This window comes from Parambassis ranga, chromosome 20 (genome assembly GCF_900634625.1).
Source record: "Parambassis ranga chromosome 20, fParRan2.1, whole genome shotgun sequence".
Lineage (NCBI taxonomy): Eukaryota > Metazoa > Chordata > Actinopteri > Ambassidae > Parambassis > Parambassis ranga.
The window spans coordinates 3,265,923-3,293,682 of NC_041040.1; the positions used below are offsets into that span (position 1 = coordinate 3,265,923).

The 27,760-nt window shown below is 46.8% G+C and overlaps 5 protein-coding genes across 14 annotated transcripts in view; 1 reads left to right on the plus strand and 4 right to left on the minus strand.

The window, feature by feature from the left end:
* Positions 1-27,760, minus strand: part of LOC114452823 (NLR family CARD domain-containing protein 3-like) — a 1,046,161-nt gene that overhangs the window by 170,249 nt on the left and 848,152 nt on the right. The gene's annotated exons all lie outside the window — the stretch shown is intronic.
* On the minus strand, positions 245-16,739 carry map7d2b (MAP7 domain containing 2b). 5 transcript variants are annotated; one of them, XM_028432356.1, is made up of 17 exons: positions 16,625-16,739; positions 15,687-15,770; positions 15,478-15,531; positions 14,463-14,623; positions 10,957-11,116; positions 9,064-9,153; positions 7,050-7,139; positions 6,431-6,549; positions 5,722-5,795; positions 5,434-5,642; positions 5,055-5,193; positions 4,564-4,744; positions 4,291-4,395; positions 4,139-4,202; positions 3,497-3,638; positions 2,359-2,648; positions 245-2,262 (listed from the first exon to the last, which is right to left on the minus strand). In XM_028432356.1, the coding sequence occupies exons 1-16, from the start codon at positions 16,659-16,661 to the stop codon at positions 2,363-2,365; spliced, it is 1,995 nt and encodes a 664-aa protein (XP_028288157.1). In that variant the 5' UTR covers positions 16,662-16,739; the 3' UTR covers positions 245-2,262; positions 2,359-2,362. The 5 variants fall into 5 exon arrangements, with proteins under 5 accessions (XP_028288157.1, XP_028288159.1, XP_028288160.1 ...); XM_028432358.1 differs by having other exon boundaries at positions 246-2,262; positions 6,431-6,525; XM_028432357.1 differs by having other exon boundaries at positions 247-2,262; positions 2,359-2,627.
* eif1axb (eukaryotic translation initiation factor 1A X-linked b) lies at positions 18,414-22,050 on the minus strand. The gene is made up of 7 exons (XM_028432413.1): positions 21,861-22,050; positions 20,927-21,010; positions 20,195-20,298; positions 19,928-19,978; positions 19,519-19,600; positions 19,059-19,147; positions 18,414-18,970 (listed from the first exon to the last, which is right to left on the minus strand). The coding sequence occupies exons 1-7, from the start codon at positions 21,874-21,876 to the stop codon at positions 18,965-18,967; spliced, it is 432 nt and encodes a 143-aa protein (XP_028288214.1). The 5' UTR covers positions 21,877-22,050; the 3' UTR covers positions 18,414-18,964.
* LOC114452865 (telomere zinc finger-associated protein) lies at positions 22,248-24,077 on the plus strand. Its single transcript, XM_028432382.1, has 3 exons — positions 22,248-22,312; positions 22,446-22,522; positions 22,782-24,077. The coding sequence occupies exons 2-3, from the start codon at positions 22,496-22,498 to the stop codon at positions 23,811-23,813; spliced, it is 1,059 nt and encodes a 352-aa protein (XP_028288183.1). The 5' UTR covers positions 22,248-22,312; positions 22,446-22,495; the 3' UTR covers positions 23,814-24,077.
* The window catches only part of rps6ka3b (ribosomal protein S6 kinase, polypeptide 3b), a 29,021-nt gene continuing 26,066 nt past the window's right edge, over positions 24,806-27,760 (minus strand). For all 5 annotated transcript variants that reach the window (XM_028432334.1, XM_028432330.1, XM_028432331.1 and 2 more), the window contains one exon: positions 24,806-27,733. In XM_028432334.1, coding sequence (XP_028288135.1) covers positions 27,611-27,733 — 123 coding nt within the window. In that variant the 3' untranslated portion in view covers positions 24,806-27,610. The remainder of the gene's footprint in view (positions 27,734-27,760) is intronic.

Here is a 27,760-nt window from a genome sequence, read left to right on the forward strand (position 1 = left end):
TGGTACACATTTTTAGAAAGATTACAGCCTTTGTTAACAGATTTTTTCATTGCCAAATATAAATCAGTTCTATTTTGAAAGCCTGCAGGAATGTTAGGGTTAGGGACAGTTCAAGGCAATAAAAAGTCATCATTCAGTCCAACATTTGCAGATCAGTTTTAATTTCAGTGCAGCAGAAAGTCAACACACGGTGAGATAAATAAAAGTGGCTGCTTTAAGCCCTACACTAGATTATCTTACGTCAGAACGTCAGACTACACATCTCATACACACTTTGAATCCCCCATCGTTTCCCTTTGAATGATCTCCTGACAGTGTCTGTTATGTTTATTTATCAGGCCCACTGACACAAATGGCTTGATGAAGTTTATTGTTCTTTTTCAGCAGTTATCCATGCACCACATCTACAATGATATATTCCACCAAGCTGCAGTGTCACAGAGTTTAAGTATAGGATAAACATTTTGTCCTTTATTTTTTCTTCATATACACAGGGACCCAGGAGACCCTCTAACACAGAGCTTCAGCAGAATCTGGAGGAATAATGAGCGAAGGTGGAGATGGAGGAGCGCGACGAAGTAGAACAAAGTGCAGCGTGGCACCAACGTTCCCACAACAAGAAGTCTCTGCTGCAGCCAGACTCCGATTTTAGAATGTTTACTCCACACCATGAACATCTTCATTTGCAATAAGATGCATTGCTGTTCAGGACACTGAGGTCATGCTGTCAGTCTAAATGTGTAGAAATCTGGATGGTTTATAACGGCATGAAGCAGATGAGAACTTGTTTAAATTCAAGAAAAACAATTCTCCATTTTGGATAAAGTTTGGTTGGTGGCTGGTCAAATCTGGAAAAACCTGTCGGCAGATGTTGGAATGTAGAAAGAGAAAATGTGCAAAATGTTTATTAAACAATGAAATAAAAAGTAATTTGACATGAGTTAAGTTTAAGGGTGGAGCTTTGAGATTATTACATCCCAAAGTTCTGTTCTCTTGATCATACTTATATGTTACTGGTGTTTTCTGGAGCTAAAGGTGGTTCAGCTTTCCCATAACTGACTAATTAACCTCACATCCTCCTCGCTTGTTTCATCAGATAAAAAAAAGCAAATGTAAAACACATGACGGAGACGTTCTGGTTTCTCTGCTTCCTTTCAGTGATGAGAGGCGGAGGGTGGAGCAGGGGGGAGCTGGGTGCAGACTGCACAGAGGTTTAAGGCCTCAGAGGTGATGAGCTGTGAGGTGGTGAAAGCTGTTTTCAATCGGTGAGGTATATTTTAGTCAGGGAGGGATGAGCTTCAGAGCAGTGAAACACACAACTACGGTAAGTGCACACTATAAACTGCAGCTTGCATGGTTACAGTCGGTGCCAGACAAACACACAACACACTGTCAATATGTCCCCGCTTTAAAAACACAGGACAGGTTATGTTTTCCCCTCCCTTTGGCCTCATTGTTGCCCGTCCACAAATGTCCATCAGTGGAGTCGGGAGCAGCAGAGAAACCAAAGCTATCGGCTACGTGTTGCAGGCTCCTAATATCAGTCGTTGATGGTTTCTCCAGCGTCAGGGTGGCAGGAAATCTACAGCAGGCCGGGTTTTACACAAGAAGGAGTCGACGTCAGGAGTAGAGAAGTCAACATCAGAAACACTGACAGAGGGAGAGAGAGGGACTCCCACACACAGCTACAAGCACAGCCAGTAAACAGCTCGACTAGCTAATCCTCACTGAAGATGCTACACGGGATTCACACAACAGCAGTGTCAGTGTTCCAGCTCCTCCTCCTCCTCCAAACAGGGACAGATCCACCGCCCAGTCCGGCCTATTTACAGTTCATAAAAGCAGAGTGAAGCAGATGATAGTTCAGTTTAGTGGTGATGCAGATGGGCAGGACTGACATTCAACAGGACCAAATGTGGAGGGGGGGGGGTGCATCTCATTTAAATCTTAACCCTTCCTGTCCCCAAGCAATAATAAACCTGCACGGATGTTTTTCCTTTTTCTTTTTCGTCGCTACATATTCACATCATTTTAACGTTGTGTGTGTCTTTCACTCTGTGGGGTCAGAACTGCCCGTCTGCACTGCCTCAACATGTGGTCCAAGCTTAACAGCTGTGTGTGACTGGACTGATAATACAGAAATCAGGTGCTGAGCTGCTGTTGGTTGTGGATGTGATGATTGCTGTTGCTGCAGACGGAGGTTATGGTCCCTCGGCCTGCTTCTCCTGGCTCCTTTTCACCTGCCAGCTCCAGAAAAAGGTCCTGAAAAAAAAAGGACAGAAGGAGAACCGTCACCATAATTTAACATTTTGTCTAATTCTGATTTTGGTACAGGAGGCATGGAGTCTGTGTCTCCACCTAGCTACTGGACGTCCAGCTTGCTCGGCCCGATGCTGTGGATGAGCTGGGAGGATTCAGGGGCGGCGCTGTACGCTTGAATCAGCAGGTTCTTGTTCAGGTCTCCGACCCCGGCCTGTAGTTTAGTGTAGGGGGGCGTTTCTGCGCCCGGACGCTGTCCTCGTCCCGGGGCGTCGACATCCATCAGGTGCTCCAGGGGGCAGCCGTCCGTTCCCTCGGTGACGGGTGAAAACTCCTGAGCGCTCGCCTGCTCGTCCCTGGACACAGGGCTGATGGACACAGATGGAGAACTTAAAGGAACAACGATGACGGAGACACAGTTTGTCTTTTATTAGCATTTTAAAAAAACTTTTTTATGAGCAACAATTGAATATTCTGCTGCTGTGAACCTCGTCAGTCTGCACAATCAGTCACGGCTACATGTGTTGATTATGTCTTCTAACAGAATGGGTTAAAGTCTTTATTAACTGTGTCTTTGTTGTGTTTATTCTCCTTTAAACAGTGTCAGCTGTGGGAGCCTGAAGTATCTCATGGATAAGACAAGTGTTTATTGTTCGCCTCTTCAGCTTTAGCCCATCATAAGGCAGCGTATGAATACAAACAGACTATTCAGACAGTGTCTGTGTGAGTATAACTCTATCCAAAGAAATCAGTATGTGCACCTGTGTCCACACAGGTGTTACCAACAGAGGAACAAATGTGAGCTCCACATGTTTTAGAAGTCCAGTATATTTAACATCATCTGCAGGAAGCTGCAGGTCAGACAGAGACTCTCTGAATGTTGGTCATGTGACCGCTGACTCCATCATGGCTTCCCAGCCACTGCAGGTTTGGAGGTTTAGAAGGTTAAACAGCTGAAATACAGCAAGGATTCAGATAATCAGTTATTGGTTTAAACCACTTTACATTTTAAGAGAATTTGCTAATAATTGATGGTAAGTCAATAATTAGAAATCAATCAGCTGCTCGTTTGTCACCGCTCTGACAAGTAATAAGTCTTTTGTGTTTTATCTGAGCAGCGTCAGCACATTCTGACCGGATCAGTATTTAGGAAGTTACCTCAGTGCAGCTGAGACTTGGCACAGACAGCAGGCTGAGATGTGTAGAAAGCTTCAGTGTGTGCATGTGGAGGACCTACCTGACGTCCATGGACTGGACTCCATCAGACAGCTCGTCCACGCAGCTCTTGTGTTCCAGGGGCCCCAGCATGATGACGGGGGCTTCGGCAGGAGTCGGAGCATCTTCCTCTGCAGGATGAGCTTCAGCTCCCCCCTCGGAGGCTGCAGACACACCAGAAGCAGGGAAGACTTTCAGCACTTAGACGTCTATGATCAACCACACTGGCACTGCATCTCCCTGATCAATGACACTCTGACTGACGCTGAGGTGAGGCCTCAAAGATCCATTTAAAGTGGAACACTGAGTGACCATCGATTGGGTCGTGTTCCCCTGGGGCCAGCTGTGCTGATAACACAGTCCTCATGTGAGCCAGTTCATGTCACCGAGTTCAACCAGCGCTGCAGTATTCTTTGTGTCGATGCTGCTGCCTCTGAGCCACCAGGAGGCGCTGTTAGCCCGCCTGTGTCACTCTGCTGAGTCACACTGCAGCTGACACTGATCACATTCAACCCCACCGAGAGGAAGAAGTAATGCTGAAAAACTGGTTTTCATGTCCAAACTAAAAACGTGAAAGAAGCAGAAAAACAGGTGTGTGTGTGTGTGTGTGTGTGTGTGTGTGTGTGTGTGTGTGTGTGTCATTGAAGCGGGGCAGGATATTAACCTGAGGGACCAGATGGAGCATCCACCTCACTCTTCCTTGTCCTCTTCATAATCTCCTCAATTCTCTATTAAAACGAATGAAACAAGCCGCTGTCACCACAAATCAAACACATTTATGTCTGTATTTATGTGAAACATGTGGATCTGTGGCACCTTCTTCCTCTGCTGCCTCTCGTGCTCCTCCTGGATGTGCAGCAGCTCCCTCTCATGCCTCTTCCTCTCAGCCTCCTTCTGGGCTCGCAGGAAGGCCTCCTCCCTCTGAAACCAGACAGACATCCAGTCACTCATTGTTTTACAATACAGTCAAGTGAAATGTTTGTGTTTGCACATCACTGACTGTGTCGATTCAAATGAAATCAGAGTTCTGATCAGCTGCATGTAAACATGATCCTCCAGAAGGGACTGCAGATCTCTGTACACACTGACCTCTCTGTCCAGCTGATCCTGCATGTCCTTCCATCTCTGCTCCTTCTGCCTTCGCTCCTCCTCCTCTCTGCTCCTCCTCTCCTCCTCCCGCCTCACTTTCTCCTCCTCGGCCTGGCGTGCGGCTCTCTCCTGCCGCTCCCTCGCCTCCTGCTGCCTCCTCAGCTCCTCCTCAGCTCTCAGCCTGAGGGAACATACGAGGTGTGAGCTTAACGGGCAGGAACAGTTTTCTCTTGTAATCCCTCTCGGCTCCTGTAAAGGTGTCACATGTGTTCTTACTCATAGTTCATGTTATTCTTTGCAGGCACTAGAATCTGTTCAAATGTTGCATGATGGAGGATCAGGTTCATGTTTCTGGGACTATTTTCAGAACATCCATTAGCCTGATAGAACCAAACCTGATTTTAATATTGATTTTAGGGAGAATTCTTTTAACCAGTTCATAGCTCCATCTGCAAAACATCTGGGGTAAGTGTAAGTTCAGGATCGCTCGCCTCTCCTCCTCCTGCCGCTGTCTCTCATCCAGCTCCTTCTGTATTCGGGCCATTCGGCGTCTCTCCGCCAGCAGTCTGGACGCCTCCTCGGCATCCATCGTCCCACCAACACTCCGGCCTGTGGGGGTGCTTGGAGACTCTGTGTGGGTGGATGAAGGAGTAGGATGGTGGTGAAGGAGGAATGAACATTTGTGGAAAAATCTTTTGGCAGAAACTGCTGTGAAATCAGACCAGCTTTGTCCAGAATACATTCAAATGCTTACTGTGCCTCTCATACTGACAGAGAAGTGTGTGTTTTGTTTGGGAGCTGGGACTTTGTGAGTGATTATCCTAAAAACGGCAGCATGAAGGACTTAACTGTGACAAACACTGTCTGTACCTGCATTCAGTTCTTTGCTGGTGGATTTGGGGATCTTCTTCTCTGAACTCTCAGTTTTGGTGGATTTCCTCTCCAGGGTACTGTGACCTTTGACCTCATTGTGGCCCCTGTCGTCAGAGCCGGGGGTGGTGGCTCTCTGTCGGAGCGGGGAGGGGGGGTACTGTCCAGGCGAGCAGGGAGACTGGGCACGACTCCGGTTTGACCTCATCCTAAAAAAACACACCGTCAGTGTGACCTGGACTGTGACCCGGGCCACAGGTGTGTGTGTGTGTGTGTGTGTGTGTGTACCGTTTCGGTGTGGCTGGGCCCTTGTTGTTGGCCTTGAAGGAAGCGCTGCGGACAGGTGTGTTTGGGGACTCCCCCTGCAGGTCCAATATTTGACAGAAATAAGAAATAAAATAAGACACATGAGAAATATTTAGACAGGGGGAAACTTTACATCATGACCTACAACATGTGTTTTAAACACGAATACAGCTGCTGTAAAAGCAGCCTGACATGACCATGAGGCCTTTTTCCTTTCTGCCTGTATATTTCATTCACACAGTTCTGAACATTGTTTTTAGGCTTTCCTCCTCTGTCGTTTGCTTTCTCCCTCTTAACCACTGAAACTATTTTCTTGTTAGAGTATCAGCTTCATTTCTCTGCACGTCTGCAGCAGAAACCTGGACAGAAACCTGCAGCCACTTGATTTATGGTGTAAAACATGAGAAGGGCTCTACTGCTCTCCAGCAATAAGCATAAAGCAACAATATCATTTCATAAATAATCAGAAGAATGTCTTGATTCAGAGGGAAAATACAAACAAGCAGCGAGTCGTCCACCCCCCTGTTTACAGCTGCATGTACATGCATTTACACAAAGACCTTTGAATCTCCAGCTTACAGCTGCCGGCATGTGTGTGTGTGTGACTGCATATTAATAAGATTACCATAGCACTTGCTAATGTACCCTTTATGTATAATGAAGTGTTAGGTGTGTGTGTGTGTGTGCCCACCGTGGGTGTCTTGGCTCTGGACGTCTCTTCGGGGAGTCCGGCGATGCTTCTGCGGTTGGAGGCACTCCTGTACGGTCTGTGGTTGTTGGTTGAAGCTGTTCGATGGGACACAAAAGACACTGATGGATCACAGACCAACACACAGACGCCACGACACACATGTGACACATACACACAGGCAGAGGACAAAATCAGAAACTCCTGTCAGCGAGGAGGAGCAAACAGGTTCATTTCTGACACTTAGGTGTAAGATGATGCAGATACATCTCTAAAATCTTTCTTGGGGAAGTCATCTTGTCGCTTCTGAATAGAAAAACCCTCTTCTTCCATTATGATTTATGGTCCGATTTATGTCAGATGAACAGCAATCATTGGCTTGAAGATGGCGTAGTTCCCTTTCTAGCTTTCCTTTGTCTCAACTGTCTGCAAAGAGTCGTCTTTTCCCTCTCTGCCCTCTGATGTGATAGGTTGTAATGTCTATAAATGTGTTCAAGGTCAGATGTGAAATAGTAACACAGCAGCGTTAGCACATGAAGCCTGCAGTTCCTCTAATGACCACTAGAGGCTGCATCTAAAAGTGTTAAAAATAACATTAAACATAACACCAGCAGTGTCTCACCTCTCTCTGGTGAGTGGAGGGCAGCTGAAGAGTTGGAAAGCTGTTTGTTGATTGGCTGATCGGCCGCAGGTGGAGACAGGAAGTCAACGACTGGTTTAAAAAGAGCGGAGAAAGAAGAGTAAACCAGACACATGAACAGCTGAGAACCAAACGACTGAATCCTGCTGCTGCACTAATGACAAGTGATCGTCCTGATCCCATCACAAACAGCCACCACACGACAAACACAAAACTGCCGGCTCAGACAGAAAATAATCCTGCAGATCAATGCGCTGGGCCGGTCACTGAATGAATTAACCTTGGTGATGTAAGACAGAAATGAAGCAGTGGAGCAGCGAGCAGAGGCAGACGTGTCTGCAATCTGCTTCATCATGGAGTGCAGGAGGAAGACGATACAGAGGCAGCCACTGCAGTCCCATGAAGCTGAGAGGCAAATGTTTCACACAGCACCTGAAGGCACCACGAACACATGCAGAGAAGGAGAGAAGGAGCTCAGACATCAGCCAATCAGGACCCAAACACTCAGTCTGCTCCTGTCAGTTCACAGCTTCAGCTTTGATTCATGTCTGTTGATACATTTGCTCTGATTAACAAACTGAACCCAACCTTCAGATGTATGTACAGTATTGATCAAAAATGTGATTAATGTAATGATTTACTCCCAGCTGGCTGAAGTCTCAGCTCCTTTTCTGATATATTCTCTGCATCCATCCAGCATTCACACTGCAGGCAGGCGAAGAACAATAGTGTCATGTATGATTCACCAGGAACGAGTCATCAAGTTTCAAAATATCACAACAACAAGTAAGTTTGATCAAAACTGCAGCAGCAGTTCAACAGAAGAGAGAACAGGCCTGCAGGCTGTTTCAACAGACAGCGCATCTAATATGGAGCAGTAATGATTGGAAATGTCTGCTGGATGGTGTGTGTGTGTGTGTGTGTGTGTGTGTGTGTGTGTGTGTGTGTGTGTGTGTGGGGCTGCCTCAGTGCAGCGGGGGGGTCTGGTAAAATTTCACTGATAGCTACAGGGCGAATGTCTGGTGTGTGTGAGTGTGTGTGGGGGAGCAGGGTCTATAGTCTGGGGTCCCTGCTGAGGATGATGTGTATGCGTCGCTAAACAAGGCCCTGGGCCAGGAAGGCAGGAAGTGGAGCAACCCATCTTTGTTGTGATCAGGGCGGGGGTGGGAGAGTGTGTGTGTGTACATGTGTGTGTACATGTGTGTGTAGTTGTTCATGTGTCGGTTGGGTCGGGAATAAAAACATCCTGGAAACCAGACACCCGCTAGCTGCTAGCTCAGATATGAACTATGAAAATGGAGGAAGAGGAGCAGGAGGTGTGTGTCTCTCTCTAAGGTCGTACATTTGCTTGACCTTTCAGGTCAGCCTACATTTTGAGGAGGCCATGTTTTAGTATGTGGAGTAACAGTCAATGTTGTATATTGTAGACGCAGATATTTAAAGAGGGGTTGTGCAGATTAAACTGCTCCTTTCAGTGATTTGGACAAAAATAATTTGATTTATGCAGATTGGATTCATTTAAGATGGAGAAACGTCATGATTCTAAAACATCAGGTCTGTTGTTTGAGGCAAAAGTGCTTTATCTGTGATTCTGATAAATCACCAGAGGATCCCAGCTGAAGCAGATCTTGCGTGAATCTGACTTTTTGTCTCGTTCTGAACCGTCAGCTGATTCTAACAGCGATTTTCACAGTGGGGTCGGCTAACACGACAACATAAGTGCTCTCAGAGCTGGCTGTGTGGTTTAGCTCCATCATGTTGTCAGCTTTACATGGTGGATATCTGCATTTGTTTCTGCAGACAGTGTTTGTACTGAAGGTTGTCATGGCATCTATGTTACAGAAATAACATCTTTAACACAACCAACACACAAACACACACACAGTCCACATTAACATGCAGACAACGGATCAGCTGCAGGTGACACAGCAGGACTGGCGGTGGGTGGTTATGGGCGTGACACACACACACACACACAGAGTCATGTGGTCTGTACCGTTACGGGATTGGCTGGCACTGGAAGCAGCGGGAAGCTGACTGGGCTGAGCGGAGCCAATGGCATGGCAGGGCGGGGTCTTAGGGTTACCTGGGCAGCAGGTGAAGCAGAGCGGAGAAAGCAAAGCGTTACACACTCACACACACACATATACACGGACACACCTGCGTCACTTTGATACAGGTAACAACAAGCAGCCTCCATCAGGCTCTGATTTAAAGCACAAAGGAAAACACATCACCAAAAACTTCATGTATCAAAGCAGCATGTGCAGGACAAGCCGAGCGCTGAACACCGTGCAACGCTGCCTTCAAAGGCGACCTGTGAATCCAAGCGTTCATCAGGGGGGAAGCAAACAACCTGCTGAGCAGTGAAGGCATTCGGGTTGTGAGAACGCTGCTGTTATTATTTTTCTGCCGAGTCCATTCACAGACCACACTGTTGTAAACACGTGCTGGACTGATCCGTTCATTCTATCCTCCACCACTTCTGATGTATCGGCAAACTGTATGATAATCAATAATCAATAAGACAGTCTCTTAACTCCATCTGCTGCCACGAGAAGGACAGTCAGATGATCACCAAACACCTCAGGGTTTATCCACTGGGGACCGCGAGCAGAGAGAAGCTGTTGAGATTGTTCTTCTCTGGAGGAAAGTGGACCATGGTGGGTTCCGCTTTAAGCAAAACAATACGTTGACCTTCGTTTCAGCTGCTTCTATAATTTCTATTCAACCCAAATATTCTGGACTTCTGTTATGTCCCTGCAGCCTTTGGGTTTGTTGAGTAATTAGTGGCATTGCCCTGTAGTTTGTGATGTGTTGGTGTCCTGTTATTTTTACACAAAATAACACAGAACGTGCAACATCAGCCACTCAGTGAGATCAACGTCTCTCAAAGCCTGGACCATAGAGCTTGTAAAACTAACATATTTTCAGCACACACTGGCTGCTCTCGTCAGTTTAAACTTAACTAAGATAGAAAGCTGCACCACACACACACACACACACACACACACTGTGTGAGTCTCTGTCCTTTCATCGAGTGGAGCTGTAAGAGGAGACGCTGCTGTTTCTGCTGCAGTGAGCCCTCTGCTGGGCCGACAGATCCCACAGCAGCCTCCCTGCTGCTGGGCCCGGCCGGAGCCAGGCGAGCTGCTGGGTGGACCCTGATTCCAGGTCGGTGCCAGGACGGCTCGGCTGATGGGCGCTGTGAATAATTGATGGTGTTATGAATGCATCGCAGCATTCGGGGCCCGGCTGATGTAGCTGCACGCCGACACGATGGCAGAAAACACGAGCGTGACGCGATACGCAGGAAACAAGGGACGACAAACTGTCACGTCACACTCTGTCCGTGTTTATGTGTGCGGCCTTGCTGTGTTCAAGGTTAGATGTGTAACTCTGGGTCCTCTGAGACATAGCTCTGCCTCCCAGTGCAGCAATAAAACAACACAGCAGTGACACACAAACACACACCTGTAGCAAATCCACCAGCAAAGGGCTATTTTAAAAACACAACTCCCACTCCGAAGCTTCACACACACACTGTAAACACACACTGAGCCTCTTCCACCCTGACGGGGCTCCGAGACAAAGCGCATTGCAGCCTCCACACCCTTTTCCATCCACTGCCCCTCTCTGTTATTTTACTCCACACTTTTCCTCCTCGTCTCCACCTGCTCTTTGTCCTCCTCTGCGGTGGCGTCCCCACCCTTTCATTCCACCATCCCCCCCTCTTCTTCCCTCTCGTCCTGACCTCCAGACCTCCTCAAACATCTTCTTCTCCATCATTCCCAGCCCCCATCAGCATCCACCCGTACAGTCCATGCAGTCTCCAACCCTTCACTGACATCATCACCATCAACATCCCCCTCCTCCCCATCATACTCACCCTCCACGCCATCAGGCGGTCCTCCCCATGTCCACCGCTTGGGCCTGTTATCCAGGTGCTCTCGGGCCTCCTCTCCGCCTCCCCCTCCTCCTCCTCCTCCTCCTCCCCCTCGTCTATCGGCGCCGCCAGCTCTTCGGCGTACCAGGGCCTCCAGCCTCTCCTGCTCGTTGTGTTCAGAAACAGGGAAGAAGAGACGTTCTCTCACCGAGCCATCGCTACGGCGACGGACGCCGGGCGATGCGCTCGGAGACAGCTGCGCCATGGTAACCGCATACATGAGCAGCGGCCTCGCCCCTCCGTCCTCTTCACGCTCGGCTGCACTGTCTGCTGGTGGTCACCAGCGCTCGCTTGCTCGCCTGTCACTCACTGATACATAATACAGCAGCACTGCTCCCTCTCTCTCTCTCTCCGTCTGCCGCTCCCTCTAGGTAGCACTGACTCTCTCTCTCTCGCTCTCTCTCCCACCTCACAATTCAACTCACCCCACCCTCTCCCTCTCTCTCGCTCTCTCTCTCCCTCTCTAATGACTGAGCCTGTTTCACAGAGCATTTTAGGCAGACAGAAGGGGGCAAAATGCAACCTGCCACCACCCCCCCCCCCACACACACACACACACATGCATGAACACACACACACACACACACACACACACTGAGTGGGTGGATGAGATATTGATACTGGCTGCATCTGTTTTATCTCCTGTTTCTCCTCGTTCACCTTCCTCTTCCTCTTTCCTGCACTCCCTCGTCACAAAATACACATTCCTAAAACACGTTTGACACGTGTGTCTGTCTGTTTCATGTCTGTCAATCGATAATATAGTATATATATATATATATATATATATACATAATCTACATTTACACACAGAGATTTGTGTTTAATTGTTTATTTCCTGATAGGTGCACTGTTTGTGTACCTATGTGAAATGTTCCTGTAGCAAATGAGGTCAAATAAAAAAAATCAATTAAAAATCCATTAAAGAAGAGTCATGTGTCTGTCTTTCTAGGATCAGCTTTGTTTTACACCAACACCTCTCATACTGGTTTTCCAGCTGATGACCACTAACACGGTGGTTTTGCAGGCGGACACACAGCTGATACTGTGGCTGCTTCAGTTCACTGCCTACATAATATAAAGGCAGGAAAAGCTCCACCTCAGCATTGTGGGGGGTTTGCTGAAGGTGCATGCAGAGTCACTCACAAACTGCAGGAGAGATGGAGGAGGGAGGAGGGGGAGGAGGAGGTGAGGGAGGGAGACACAGATAAAACAGATCAAACGTAGAGGGATGTTCAGGGAGTGGGATGCAGCAGCTCTTTGCTGCATCTTGATTTTAAAAAATCATAACTAATAGGCAGGTTTGGTGAAGTGGTCACGATGACACACAAATCTAGAATCTCTACATTCACTTTAATCAGAAAATGGCTGCAATCTGAGCTTTAACAACCTCCAATCTACAGCTGCAGTGATTAGATTATTGATCAACAGAAGCAACTATTCAATAAAATATTGAAATCATTTAGGCGTTTGATGAATGTAAATGAGGAGCTCACCATTGTGCACAAATTATTATTATTATTTTTCCTCAGATTATGTGTGAAACTGTGCTCTTTTAACTTTGATGATTTTAAAATGCATCACTTTGGAATTGGAACAATAAATTAATTCATAATTTCTACACATCAGGTGTCCAGATTCCTGCCCATGCCCAGTTTTTGGAGATAATAAACATATTAAGACTTGTTTGTCCGTCCAGCAGGCAGGTCAAACATTCAGCGGTCACATATAAGATCATAGAACGCCGTAAACGCTCACAATCAAATCAATAACATGTTTTTGTTCCTCCTCTGAGGTGAAGGATGTGCCTGTCACTGCGTTGCCAACATCGACTGTGTGTTCCAGGAAGCGGCACGTGACACGCTGGTGATGTCATCCTCCCATGAGCCCAACCGATCATTATGTCATTAAGTTATGCATATGAGGAGGAGGAGGGGCAAGCAAACAGGCCGCCTGATCAGTAGACAGTAACTACCCCCCCATCCCTGTCCCCCCGTCTCAGTGTGAGTGGTGAATGGTCAACCCTCTGTGGACCACGCTGTCACTTGTTAACCCTTCATGTGCTGCTCAGTGATGTGTGTTACTGCACAGAGCAGCAGATCACTTAAACGTGTATTAATATGAGTCAGTGATGCCCACTCATCCAGTGAGTGGAATGAGAACAAAAGCCATACTTCATCTGTGAAGCACACCTCACATCTAAAGGAGTCCATTCAGTGGGTCAGACATATCTCACACTTCACACTGAGGCTCTGCGTGCACAGAGATCCACAGCAGCCTGCAGACCCTGTGAGCCCCCATGAGGAAGTCATGCAGCAGCAATACTGGAACAATAGTCTAGTGTCCACCACGGAGTTTACACCTCAGTGAGCGCTACTGAAAATGGGCAGATGAGAGTTTGGACATCTCCTCCAGCTGCAGCTGCTCTCTGATGCTGAGGCTATAATAACGTTTCAGTTGAACACACACAATTGGTCAGTGGACAGAAAGTCATTAGAGCTTCTGCATTAATTACTAGCTGCTGCCGTAAACTCAGACTAACAGGAGGTGAAAACACAGCGACTCAGTTATGGATCGACATGATTAATTCAGAGGTGGAGAGAGAGGAAAAGGAAAAGGGAGGGCGATCAATGATGGGAAACAATGCTTCAGATCAAAAATACCATCTGGGTGTTTGTTAAGTCAGTGTGTGAACAAGGAGAGAGATGGTGGAGGCAGCAGACAGAGGAACATATCTATCCATCCATCTATCTATCTATCTATCTTATCCATCATCCATCATCCATCATCCATCCATCCATCATTCATCCATCCATCATCCATCCATCCATCCATCATCCATCATTCATCATCCATCCATCCATCATTCATCCATCCATCATCCATCATCCATCATCCATCATCCATCATCCATCCATCCATCATTCATCCATCCATCATCCATCCATCCATCCATCTATCTATCTATCTATCTTATCCATCATCCATCATCCATCATCCATCCATCCATCATTCATCCATCCATCCATCATCCATCATTCATCATCCATCCATCCATCATTCATCCATCCATCATCCATCATCCATCATCCATCATCCATCCATCCATCCATCATCCATCCATCCATCCATCCATCTATCTATCTATCTATCTATCTTATCCATCATCCATCATCCATCATCCATCATCCATCATCCATCATCCATCATCCATCCATCCATCATTCATCCATCCATCCATCCATCATCCATCTATCCATCTATCTATCTATCCATCATCCATCCATCCATCCATCCATCATCCATCCATCATCCATCCATCCATCATCCATCCATCATCCATCATCCATCATCCATCCATCATCCATCCATCCATCCATCCATCCATCCATCCATCCATCCATCCATCCAGTGTGTAAACACAGCTCTAGTGTGCTGTGACCTCTGACCTTCTCTGCCTCCTTCTGCTGTTGTCTCTTCTCCTCGGCCGCCGCCTTGCGCTGCAGCTCCTTCCTCCTCTGCTCCTCCATCTTCCTCCCTCGCTCCTCGGCGCTGCGCTCCAGCTGCTGCTGCACACGGCGCTCCTTATCCCGCAGCGCCTCCGACAGCTCTGCATGCACCAGAGGTGGAGAGTTAGGATGATTGCTCGAGATATTCTGAGGATGTTTTTTTCATTTTTCTCCACAAAATGCTGCAGTTGCTTCACATCAGACTGGGTTGGAAGGACTCCTTCAGGTTTTAAAGCTTAATATAAGAAGTGAGGCTGTTATCTCTGTCTGCTTTGTGAGTTTGATATGGGATAAATACAACAGTTTTGACTAAAAATAGTATATGAAAATCACTTTTAAGGTGTGAACATGTCACTTTATAACTCTCCTTACTAAAGCCCCTTCAGACAGCCACCTGAAGGTATCGGCTTCATGTCTGAAGGAGCACCTGGGTCACTTTCTGTACCAGCTACGGACCTCTTTCTTCTTTCTAAACAGCATTCTGGCACATAAACAGAGAGGAGGAACGCACAAGATTCCAACCAAGAAGGAAGTCCAGGCATCAGCGCAGGCTTTGTGCTGACATACACAGAAATGTTAATGAAACAGAGTCTGTCTGGACAGGGCTATGGGAGGGAGTATGGATCTCTGTAAAGTGCTGTTGTTCCTGTTTTTAACAGCATGAGTTGTTACTGTATGACGTGTTGTGTTAGGTCTGTTTTTGTTGCTGTGTATACTGTCCCTGCATCATCCCTGCATCAGAGCACTGACCCGAAGGTTTCCCGTCCTTCTATCTACTCAGGAACTAAAACCTGTTCACAGAACTCTCCCTGAGCTGCTTCTCTGTTTCTGCTGAAATAAAAATGAAACATGTCTTTTCTCATGTACGCCTCTCCCACAGTCTGTGTGTGTGTGCCAGTGACAGATGAACAGGACAGACCACGCACAGCTCCACCAGCTGGAGAGTTACTCATACCTTGTGTCTTCTCTCTGTCGTCCGGTCGATCCTTTGCTAAATTCAGCCGGGAGCCTGGAGACAGATGAAGGAAGCGTTCAATGATGAGGTCACCTGTCACCTAATCTGTCATACAACATCACTTTGCTTCTTATTTCCTATAGGGAGACAATTAAACAGCTAAACGGTAAATAAAAGGAGCTCTTTAAAGGATGTGATAAGACGTTTACCTGGAGGGCTGCGATGGCTGCTCAGTGATCGAGAAGGAGATGCATGCCTGCTGGTGAGCAGCGGGGCAGGAGGAGGGACCAGGGCTGTTTTTGGAGAGAGAGGAGAGAGCCAGATCTGATTCATGCTACGCCGCCCAGAGCTGAAAACATAAAGCTGGAGCGAACGTGACTCCTGCGTCACTCAATACAGAAGGAGCTCAGACACATAGCGATCACATACACTTGTCCTGTCGTGTGAATGCAATAAGTCTCCTGTCAGTCAGCAGGCTGCCTTTGGGGTCAGGTGTCAGTGTGAGACCTCTGAGTGTAACCTCGAGCCCCACTTCCACGCTACGCTTTTATTCCTCCATCTCAAGCAACCAGAGGTCTGCGCACACAGAGACGTCCTCTGAACACATGCAGACATTAGATATGCAAACACATGCTAATCCGAGTCCCTGGTGTCCAAAGGATTCTGCCGCACTTCAAATTACATCACATGCAGAAACCGGGCTGCATCTTTTTTATTGATGTGACCGCCCTGCAGATTTTGGGTGGATGGGTTAGGTCACATCCACCCAAAATCTAACGCAGGATGTTAAGAGCCACCTCTGCATGTATGTGGAGTGTGAACACAGCCACACAGACAGACATGTCCACATTTATAATACAGATTCTAGAAGAGGACATTTTTCATTTCTCACATGAACAACATCAAATCAATATTTAACATGAATCACAGCAGCTACTCCACCCAAACACAACAAAAACAGCAGCAGGACAATAATCAAACAGATGATTACACATAGATCTATGACCTGTCCTCTGTCCCCTGTCCTCTGCAGTGTGTGGCTTGTTTATGATCATCCATAGGTTTTTCCTAGGTGCGGCCACTTTAACCCTTCCATCCCCACACACATGGATCTGTGAACAGTAGAAACATCTCATCGTCCCCTCACCTGTCATGTCGGCACGGCTCGGAGCCACCTGGGTCATCGAGGATTTGGAGCCGGAACAAAACCTCCAAGGAGCCGCGGACAGGCAGCGGGAGCTCCGTGACTCAGGAGGAGGAGGAGGAGGAGATGCTACCAGCTGCGCGGACGGAGAGGGGCGGGAGCTAGCATGAAGCCGCCACGGTGCTCGGCAAACATACAGCAGATTGAATGACACAGAGCTGCAGGAAGTATCACAGAAAACCGTGGAATATTGTTAATAGTTGAACGAGGCTGTGAAAGACTTTTCTTTAAAAGTAAAATAAATATATTTAGATAAATATCCAGTGGAATTTATTCAAACAAACCTGTGGCCGCTTCACACTTGGCTAATTTGCATATGCATACGCAACCTCACGCCGTTACGCGTCGCTTAGCAACCAGGTAAAAAAAGAAAAAAACCTTCCGCCTTCCTAAAGAACTATTTTATGCAGCGCGGCGGAAGAATAACTGTCACTCATTAAATGAAGTTGATGAAGCGGTCACACACACACACACACACACACACACACATCCTGCGCCATCACGTGGCCGCATGATGCGAAAGCGGCTCGTGTGTCAGAGCGCACGTGCGGGGAGCGAGCGAGCGGCCCCAGCGGCTGCTGTTACGTCACAGCGAGATGGGAACGAGGCAGGCAGCTGGGATATGGGTCACAACACACACACACACACACACACGCTAAGTTATGTCAGATGGGAACTATAAATAACAGCTCTTCAGATCTTTATCTAAATATTTTGTTACAGTGTTCAGACAGCGGCTGGAGTCATAGTTTCCTCTGTTATTGAGAATTTTATGGCTCATCTGGTTCTTAACATTCACAGCTGGTAGAAGACGTCCCTCCTTTTATGATTGTTGTGTTTGAGCTGCTCCCTCTGGAGAAACATCCACCATCCTCCATCATCATCTCAGATCACTCCGAATGTTAAACAAACTGTGGCTGCATCACTGAATGTAAACGTTAAAGCTGAAGTGGGATCTAGCCGCAGGCCCTACAAGGATTATGTTTTTTTATGTGGACATAACATTATCTGACAAACTGGCTTCCAGCTGAAATAAATCAACTATGCATATTTTAAATTAAACCACAAGCAGCAGGCTCAGAGCCCGGAGCTGCAGGTTCATCATCAGAGGATCAGACGTTCTGTCTGCACTGCAAGAACCGAAACCGGCAGCGGGTCCACATGATGTCAGCAGAGGATGTTTCACAACAAACCACGACGCGGCCTCAGTGGAGTTAAGATCTTTATTGGAAACCCAGCCTTCAAACATCATAGAACATTTTCATTAATTCAAAATTACAACAGCAACGCTGCACAGACCAGTGGCTCCCAGACAGACCGGCTTCTATAGGAGGGAGGGAGCATATATAGAACGTATTTATTTCTGGCGGTTAAACAATGCACGACTCTCTGTGAGGTTTTACTGGCGTGTGTGTGTGTGTGTGTTAGGAAAGCTTTGGGAACCACTGGTCTGAGTGTGAGACAGAGCGGCCGGCGAGGCCGAGCTTCACTGAGAGTGAGCAGCTTTAAACAGAACATGGAAACAAACAAACAAGGGAAAGGATAGAAAAATACATGTGACTCCTCTCTGAGCTCGGAGGAAGAGGAGGAGGAACGCCCTCTTTCAGCCGTGATCTGAACCAAAACACAACAGGACAACAACAAACTAAAGGTCCCGACTTCTCCTCCGTCATCAATAAAACAGCTTTCAAACTGTCTTACAGGCTCCAATGATACAGACGGCCCCAAAACACAAGGTTGATCTTTTTATTGGTGAATCCAGAGTGCTTTAAATTCCACAGAGCGTGGAATTTATATAAATACATGTTTAAAAGACGACGCGTTTGATGTGAGATGTCTTGCAGTCACACGGTGTCGGCTTCTACAGAACAGAGTGTTTCTTCTACAATAAAAAAAAAGCTCCATGAATGAAAGGACACATTCGCCGCTCTGCTGATGTTAGAAGCAAAAAAAAAAAAAAAAGTAAAACTCTAAGCAACGCTCCAGATTTCACAGCGACTACGATGCTGGTGATCAGCCTACTCTGATTCTCCAATCCAACTGCAGAGGAGGAAACGGTCTGCGTGACACAGCGGCGCCTCGACCACTTCTCCAAACAACAAGACTGATGGCAAACTGTGTTAATGAACTAGACTGGATTGGCTCTGGCTGATCTTAATAAAAATAATTATTATTGGTTCACTGTTACAGAAGAATCTTTATTTTGTTTTTTATTATCGCCTCGAAACATCCCAATCTGAGCTTTTCTAGTAAAATCCCGCCGTCCTCCTCCAGGGCCGATCTTTAGATCTGAAAGATAAAAAACACACCAGATGGAAACATTAACATCACGGCAACGTTCACCTGCACTGTCCGAAAAACAACTGAACCAACGTACATCTTCAATGTCGTCATCGTCATCGCAGAAGTCGTCAAACTGGATCTCGTCGTCTTCGGGCCCGAAGGTGTCCGTCTCATTGATTTTGGCTGCGAGGCGGAAGAGTCGAGTTAAAAAGGAGTATTCTGCAAATATTTGATCAACGACTGCTGAACCACTCTGAACCTGGCGGGGGAGACAAACCTCCACCACAGACCGCCTGACGCATCACTGGCAGCTAAAACCGTTCAAACTGTGTTTACATCAAGCCACTAAATTCATGGCTTTCAGCTTCCAGGACCTTTGTGAATGTTTTGAATTCACTAAAGCAGCGCTACGACCCACGTGTTTGATGGACAGGCAACTGAAAGTGAAACTGTAATATTCCCATGTTTGACCTTGTATAATCTTCATCTCTCAGTCTGTCATAATCCCACATGTCTAATCTATAAAGAGACCTTCTGTTCACAGGGACACTCACCGTGCTCCGGCAGCTCTCCGTACGCTTTCAAACTGCGAGCCTCGTCTGCGTTGTACTTGAGGATGACGTCTGCTTTGTTGTCCTGAAACACAAGTTGAGGTTTGAGTAAGCGACGTGCTAAAGAAGGTCCCATCAGACAACTGCAGGAGGTCGATGACACATTTGTTTTAGAAGCAGGGAGATATTTTCAGATTTATTCGATTAATTAGCAGATTTTTCGCTGTAAAGTACAAGAATATTCCACAAACATTGAACTCGGTTTGGTGTCATACACTGAGGATTTCAGAGCGCTGGGTGCTGCTCATTTTGGCCAACGCAGGCGGTGACCTGTGCGTCACCCCCTCAGTGAGTTTAGGCAGCTTTAACCATCTGAACAGTGTGTGTGTGTGTGTGTGTGTCTCTAACACACCTGGTAATCCCTCAGCCCGACCAGGATGATGTCTGACGTGTTAATCCAGACCTGAAGGAAAACAAAACAAAGCAGAGATTACCCAGAGGCGTTCAGCATCTCTCTCTCTCTCTCACACACACACACACGGTCAACCGAGTTCATGCTGCCACATGAACGGCGGCTGACCGACCACTGAGGAAACGCTGACGCAGCATCACATCGGGAGGTTTTCAGCGAGCTTGCTGCTGGGGGGGAAAGGTGTGTGAGGAGTCAGGACATTCCTACCTTTTTCCGGAGTTTTCCTCTGATGTGGCAGAGCCGCTTGGTTCCATCAAAGCACATGGCCTCCAGACGCCCGTTCCCCAACATTTTTATCACCTGAGCATATTCTGGACCACAAAAGGGGGGGAAACTGTCAATCTGAGGTAATAAACAGGATGTGTCCTGAGGAAGTCTTACTGAATGCTAACCAGATGTTAACATATGATACGTGCAGTAACCAGGAGTCTCCCTGCTGACACCAAAACAAATAAGAGTTGTTTTATGTAATGTGACGAGTCAAAGAGGCCCAGGGGACACAATCAATCAACCATGTGCCAGACTGCACTTCACATATTAATATATTTCTAAAAACACTACCAGTATTGGTTTTATTGGTCAACGTGGACTCCAGAAACCACGACTGAAAAGACGTGCTACCGATTAAAAACTGATTGACCTCACTGTTAAACATTCAGCACCTGACGGTCCGTCCTAAACCACCTAAGACTCCTTCACAGACCAGGCTGACTCTACAGGGACGCTGCCGTCTCCATCTAGTGAATAACAACTTCTGCTACATATCTCAACGGCCTTCACCTTGCTGTAGCGATCTCTGCTAGACAACACACAGTCTGAAACAATCAGAAACATGTAGGATAACAGTCCAAGTCAATGTAAACCCCCCATGGACCCAAAGCCATTGGCCATTTTTATCTGAACAAGTTCAGCTGTTGCTACCGGTGGACTAACACTCACCCTGTCCATCCTCTTTGAACACCAGCTCCCTCTTCTCCGACTCGTTCTCATTCTTTCCACGTCGCCGATTTTTTCCTCCTTTACCTGTGAACAGAGAAACAGTCAACGTTAAATCATATATTTATTATACTCACAGGGTCTGTATGAGTATTAGTTGACACTTATTTCACCTGTGACTTTCCTGCTAGAAGATATTGAAGTTTAATACATCTCTCTCAGTGTTATACATACACAGATAGATAATTTACAGATCTACACACAGACCACGAATAAAATCAATATAATCCCGGATTTCAACATGTCATGTGATTCTGTTGCTGTTAACTAAACATCCAGTGAGATTTATCTAATCCCTAAACTGTGACCGTCATAAATGTCAACAACTTTATGACTACGAAAAACTCAAGGACCCAAACTAAACTAGCTACTATGATGACGTTATTTTGCTAGTTAGCTTATTTTGATGACGCCACTACAGTGTTGTTCACCTAAATAAACTCGAAATATGTTTAATAATCCGGGTCAAGAGTTACTGTTACAGTTACTTCAGATTCTTCTTGAACATTATGATAAAGGCCGAACCGGGTGGGGTTTAACTGGCTAGCGACTAGCTAGCTAGCTAGCTAGCTGTGTCAGGTAGCAGCGTAAATACAATAGCGTGAGCTAGCTGGTTAGCGGAGACAAAGTCCAGAGTAACTTTGTCTAATCAAAACGAACTTCTTTATGACATGCGATTAATTCACACGGAAAATCGCCGTCACACGCAGACACACTGCTCACGGCTCCGTATGGACCGTACAGACACGGACTGCTAACTAGCGTTAGCCGGTCGGTGTCACGTTTTCACTGCGTGTGTCTTCACGGCGGGCTCGAACAAGGCGAAGACAATTAGCACACGGAAAAACACGGACTGACGACTTCATCCGCCGCTTACCTTTATTTTTGGGCATATTCTTTTACGCCTTGGGTCTCTGTAGTCCCGCTCGGTAGAAACAATCAACTGTTAAACGATAATCTGGTACCAGGAGACACTGAAAGTACAGATCTAAACTGACTTAACGCTACGACAAGCTAGTCCCGAGTATCTCCGTATCCACACGTCTGCGCATGCGCTGGTCATTACTCTTCTTCTTCCCTGGGTTTTAGCGGCAGCTCGCATCCTGTTTGATGCTCTACTGCCCTCTACTGGACGCATTACTTTTATTGTCTTTTCCAATGCAGCCAACAGAATGGAGAAAGTCTGTTATCCTCCCCGCCACGGGGGGCGCTGTGCTCCTCAGACCAGCTGCTGCCTGTTCTTTATTTTTTGCCATAAGGAAAACAGACATTCTGGAGGTACCTCCGTTAGCTCACTGCACGAACCCCGCGCTCCTGCACCGCCTAAAGGTTAATACGTGTGTTTTCTGAACATTTAAACGTGCAGCTCGACTCTTTACCTTTATCGCTAAATAGCCAGCTGGTGGAAAGTGGAAAAAATAGCTTCGCCTGGAACTTACATTTGTTTCTCTTTGCATGTTAGCTACCTCTTTGCTAAGCTAACGTTAGCTGCAGCAGGGAGGTTTGGCTGTGATGGCTGACTTGAGCAACAGGATCACAGTGAGTTTGAGATGTTTTGGCCTTTATTTAAACAGATGAAGAGAAAAGAGTTCAGCAGAGACATAAAATACACAACTTTACTGAAGTAAAACAATAAAAAAAACAATATAACATTACAATTCTGTTAATATTTCATTGTGTACTTAACTTTTTGGGGCCTAAAATGTTATATTTTAACAATGTAAGTACTTTAAATTAATTTTGTTTGTTTTATTTCTTTTACTGAAAAGCATAAAGAATATTTTTCCTCATGTTGCAGACATCTTCTGAAGCTGCAGGAAAATCCACGTCGTCTTCGCTCATTCCTGGTAACGGAAACCTGAACAACGCAGGCGGCATGGAACAGGTCACAGTGGTGAGAATAGGCGACGTTCACGTCAAAGAAGAAGAGTCAGATGTCCAGGAGAAGGTCAAAGAAGACACGTACTACGAGATGGAGTACTCTGTACCCACAGAGGATGAGGTTGTGGTGGAGGGAGAGGATGACGGCGTCTATGTCATTGAGTACTCAAACCCTGAAGAAGAAGGAGAGAGTTATCAGTTCACGATGTCTGTACCGGCCAAAGATGGGATCGTTAAACGGCCGGTGATCAGAACGAACGCCAGGCCGCCTGCAACATCCAGGGTGAAGCATGAGGCGAGCCAGGAGGGGTCACTGGGAGCAGAGGTGGAGGAGGAGATGGTGAGCAACAAGAGCGTCCTGGAGCTTGGCGAGGACTACAGCGACGTGATGGAGATGAATTCAGGTGATGGACAGCTGCGGTGCCCGATGTGCCCGCCGCCCAGCAGGGTCTTCAAGCGAGCGTCAGGGCTGGCCGTGCATTTAAAGCAGCTGCACCGTCTGGAGGGGAAGAAGACCTTCTTTTGCACCTACTGCAGCCAGACGGTGCGCACGCAGATCGAGCTGGACGCACACACCAAGCGCCACGCCAACCAGGAGGCGGTGTTCACCTGCAGCCTCTGCTCGGCCGAGACGGCGTACAAAGGCTCGAAGCAGGGCCTGAAGAAGCACCTGGCCCAGGAGCACCCGGGCGTCATCCCCCGCTGTGATATCTGCAACAAGAACTTCAAAACCATCATGGCCTACCTCGCCGACCAGTTCCGGCACGTCGGAGTGTCGCCCTACTACTGCGCCAAGTGTCAGATCTACGAGATGACGATGCGCGGTCTGAGCGTGCACATCAAGAACCACAACAAGAAGACTAAGAAGCAGCAGGAGGCAGCTGGAGGCCGCGCGCCGGCGGGCGGAGTACCCGCCGACAACTCAGCCACGGACGACTCCGACTTCTGACCTCCTGTTCTCAGACTGAATCTCAGTGACCTTCTGTTGGTGTTTATGCATCTGAATGAGGACGAGTGTTTGTCTCAGACCGTGGCTGAAGTCCGTCAGCTGCATTTCATCCTGTCAGATCACAGTCAGGCTGCGTTCACCACACATCATGCCTTATTTTCAAACTGCCCTCCAGACTGTTGGATCAATAATCAACACTTTGTTGGCATCAAGTATCAGTATGAAGACGTACATCATGTGTTTATGATTGTTTTGTTCCACAATAAATGTTCACAGTGATGTAACGATTGAACTGAACAGCCTAACTTCCTGCTTTGGATGTAAGAGTTAAACTGTGCAGCTGCTCAGACGTCACCTCCTTCAGCTTCCTTTCAGAGGAAGGAGGTGAGGGGTGATGGAGCAGCAGCTACACGGACCCGGCTGGAACCTTTCTGCCGATCAGCTGCTGAGACGGCGTTACATCACAGCCGGTTTGTCTTTGAGGCGTTTAAAGACCCGAGGAGGTGAACGTGCCAAAAACAAGTTTAGTTTTCAGGAGAGGCTCAGATTTGTCTCCACAAGAGGGCGACACTCCCTCATGGATATATTATTTTCAATATAAATACATTTAAACTACATTCTTTATTTTAACTCTAACCTGTGTCGTTTTTGTTCAGTGTGTGTGTGTGAGGTCACATGGTGTCACTGAACTCTGCATTAACACTAGTTGTGTGAACATTTTATATTATTACCAAACTTTTATGTTTTGAATTGTTAAAGGAAAATGATTTCTGTTACGTTAAATAGAAAAAGTGTTAAAGGTGCTAAAACAGCTGCATGAACACTGATATGATGGTCATTGCTGATTATGTTTATGTCCATTTTTCTCTGCATCAGCGTCCATTAAAGGGAAACGCCACTGTTTTTATACCGGTTATTTTTTTCTTTCATTTTAGTCTTGGCACATAAAAAAAAATCAAACACACACCTACAAACAGACACGTTCTGTGTTGGCTGATTATTGTTTTTATTATTTTTAATATAAAGTCCAACTCTCACTGCAGGTACAAAAACAGAGAGCCGGTGTAGCAGCAGGGCCGAGGATCAAAGAAAAGAGGAAGAGGAGGAGGAGGAGGAAGAAAGAAGAGGAAGAAGCTGTTCCTCTTGTTCATAATTACAGAAACAAAAATCATTTAACCGTCCTTAATCCCAGAGCTGTACATGGACAAGACAGATTAACATATCATCAATAATTCTATAGAAAACATAAAGACTATCTGCATTTAATCCCTTTAAGAGGACATTCAGACAAGCACAGAGAGGAAGCAGGGCGCCGTGGAAGCTCGTCTCCAGCGGAGGAAGAGTCAGATTAACGTTACTTTTTTATCTCTCCGACTCTTTTTAATCACACGAGACACTTTTCTTCTTCTTCTTTGTTTTTTTCTGCTCGTGGAGGCACATTTATACCAAAGCATGAAACACCCTGAAAACACTGAGGACCAGTCTGAACCTCCTGTTTCCTACAGTAGAGGGCGCTGCTGCAGTATTGATCATGTATCAGAGCTGAAGTCCTCTGGTGTTTCTGACAGTTGAAGCTGATTTAGCCCATGAAACATTAGCATGCTGCTAATGGCTGCTGATTGGTCAGCTCAGATTAGGACTGATGGGGACAGGTATACATCTCTAGAGGGGCTCTGCAGCTGTGGGTTGATGTGTCCAATCAGAATGGAGGATGCTGGGAAGTGGCTCGTGGTCACCGCCAGTTATAGAACAAACAGTTTATATTGAAAACATGATCACACCATGAGCGCCCCCTATGGAACAAACAGTGGGACTGGGTACAGAAAGTCTGTGATGATGACTGGCAGGGCGTAGCGCCCTCTGGTGGCCATCTTATCTGTGCTTTTTACAGCGAGAACGAAGAAAAAAAATCTGCATTAAAAACTACTTCTGTCCTTTTTTTTGCATAAAACATTAAAACACTCTGATCATTTTTGGTGCATAATACAAACACATGGTCCATCAGCAGGCTGGCGTCCTGTGATGTCAGAGTATGCTCTGTCTAAATGCTGCAGCGGCCCTTTAGTTTATGCTCTGATGGCGCCAAACAAGCTTCCAGGTGGACTGGAATGTTTCTACAGGAGTGTTTAAAGGGACAGCAGCTCGCCTGATGGATTAAGACTGTCATCACTCCTCGCCTGTGTGTGAGTGTGTGTGTGTGTGAGTGTGTGTGCTCATCATGTGCACCAGCTCCTCCTGGACAATATAAAATGCATCGTCTTGATTCACAGAAACCTGAGTTGCTGGACGTGGTTGTGTTTACAGTCCGGCTGCGTTCAGAGGAGCAGGACGAGAGTTTTAGCAGATTGTGTTTTGTTTCCTGCAGTAAAGTTTCCTGACAGGTCTGAGGCTGCACAGGATGAGCAGCTTGAACTCAGCATGCTCTCTGATCAGGTTTGTTCAAACTGAATATAAATGAACTATTGAAGCTGCAAGGAGTCTTTGATTTCTGTGTTCTTAATCGATAAAAATCAACATGACGGATACAGAAAAATAATCTTTTTGTGGATTAAATCCATATTTTCAAGCATTCAGAGGGTTTTAAAATCAAAGCTAAAACTTTTTTTTAAATTTACTTTGAATGGAATTAAAATTCTGATGTGATAGAAGCAGATTGTTTTGCTTTAATGTTTAATTATGTTTGTAGAGCTACAAGTTGGAGACCAGACATCCAGATATGTGCGATGTCTTTGCTTCCAAACTCTCCAGGAGCGAGCACCGCTCTTTAATATATGTGTTTTATTTTTGCATAAATCAGTTCCATCACACAAAGAAAATGAAACTATTATTATTATTAATAATAATAGTAATAACACTGAAACACAGCTACGTGTAGAAATGGTTTGAATAGAAGTGTTTTAGGTGGTCAGGTGCTCACCCCTCCTGTCGCCACAGGGGGGCAGCAGAATGTTTTTGTGCAGCTTTAAACTGACCAAAAGAAAAAGAAGGAAACTCATAGAGAGGCCGAATGGTCTGTGTTTGTGTGCTCAGACTTTACATTCTGCTCCCTGACGGAGGGCTGAGGGTGGAGCAGCTGGTGTCCCTGGCAGGTTTATGGTGTTGATGGTGGGATGTGTGAGTGTTTGTTCTTTGTTGTGTTTTTGCACCTGACAGATAAAATACTGACACTGGACGCCATCGGCTCCTCTGAACTTCCTGAATCCTCCTCTGAAAAGCAGACAGCGACGTTGTGAGGCGGCTCTGCGTCCCGTCCCTTTCTGCAGAGGCTACTTGAGGTTTAAATGCAGGATCTACGTGACGACAGTGTGACAGCGATGACGCTCTTTAGATGCATTCCTTACATGTTCCTATGATTCCCCGTCTGAAGTAAATAAATACAGTACTTTATGTTCCTGACGCGGCCTCGACGGCTGCGAGGCGGCGCTGATTGTCCGAAGCAAAAAAAAACAAACAAACAACAGGTTTGAGTTCAGAGCTCGTCCAGCTGTCGACCAGTGATGCTAAAGCTGAGACTCTACAGTGAGACAGCAGAAGAGATCCAATCAGAAGAGCCCGTTAAGGTGCAGGCCGGGGAGGGGGGGAGGGGGAGGGGTGGCGGTCTCTGTGCTCCTATTTGGCGTTAGCGGTTCCCAGGTCCATCAGTAGTCTGTCCCGCCGGAATGCACCGGTCTGAAGTGAGGAGTGGGAGGGGCATCCGGCAGAGGTCAGATCGAGGTCAGAGTTGACAGGAGGAGGAGGAGGAGGAGGAGGAGGGGGGAGGAGGGGGAGGAGGGGGGAGGAGGAGGAGGAGGAGGAGGTCACAGAGCGGTGGAGGTGATTTTCTTTAACCCTCTCCGCTGGGCCAGAGTGGAGCAGCCCACCGGCTCCAAGACCGTGGCGACATTCCTGTTTAGGGCGGAGTAGGTGGCCGCCATCGCCCCCTAGTGGAGGAAAATGAAAGAGATGTG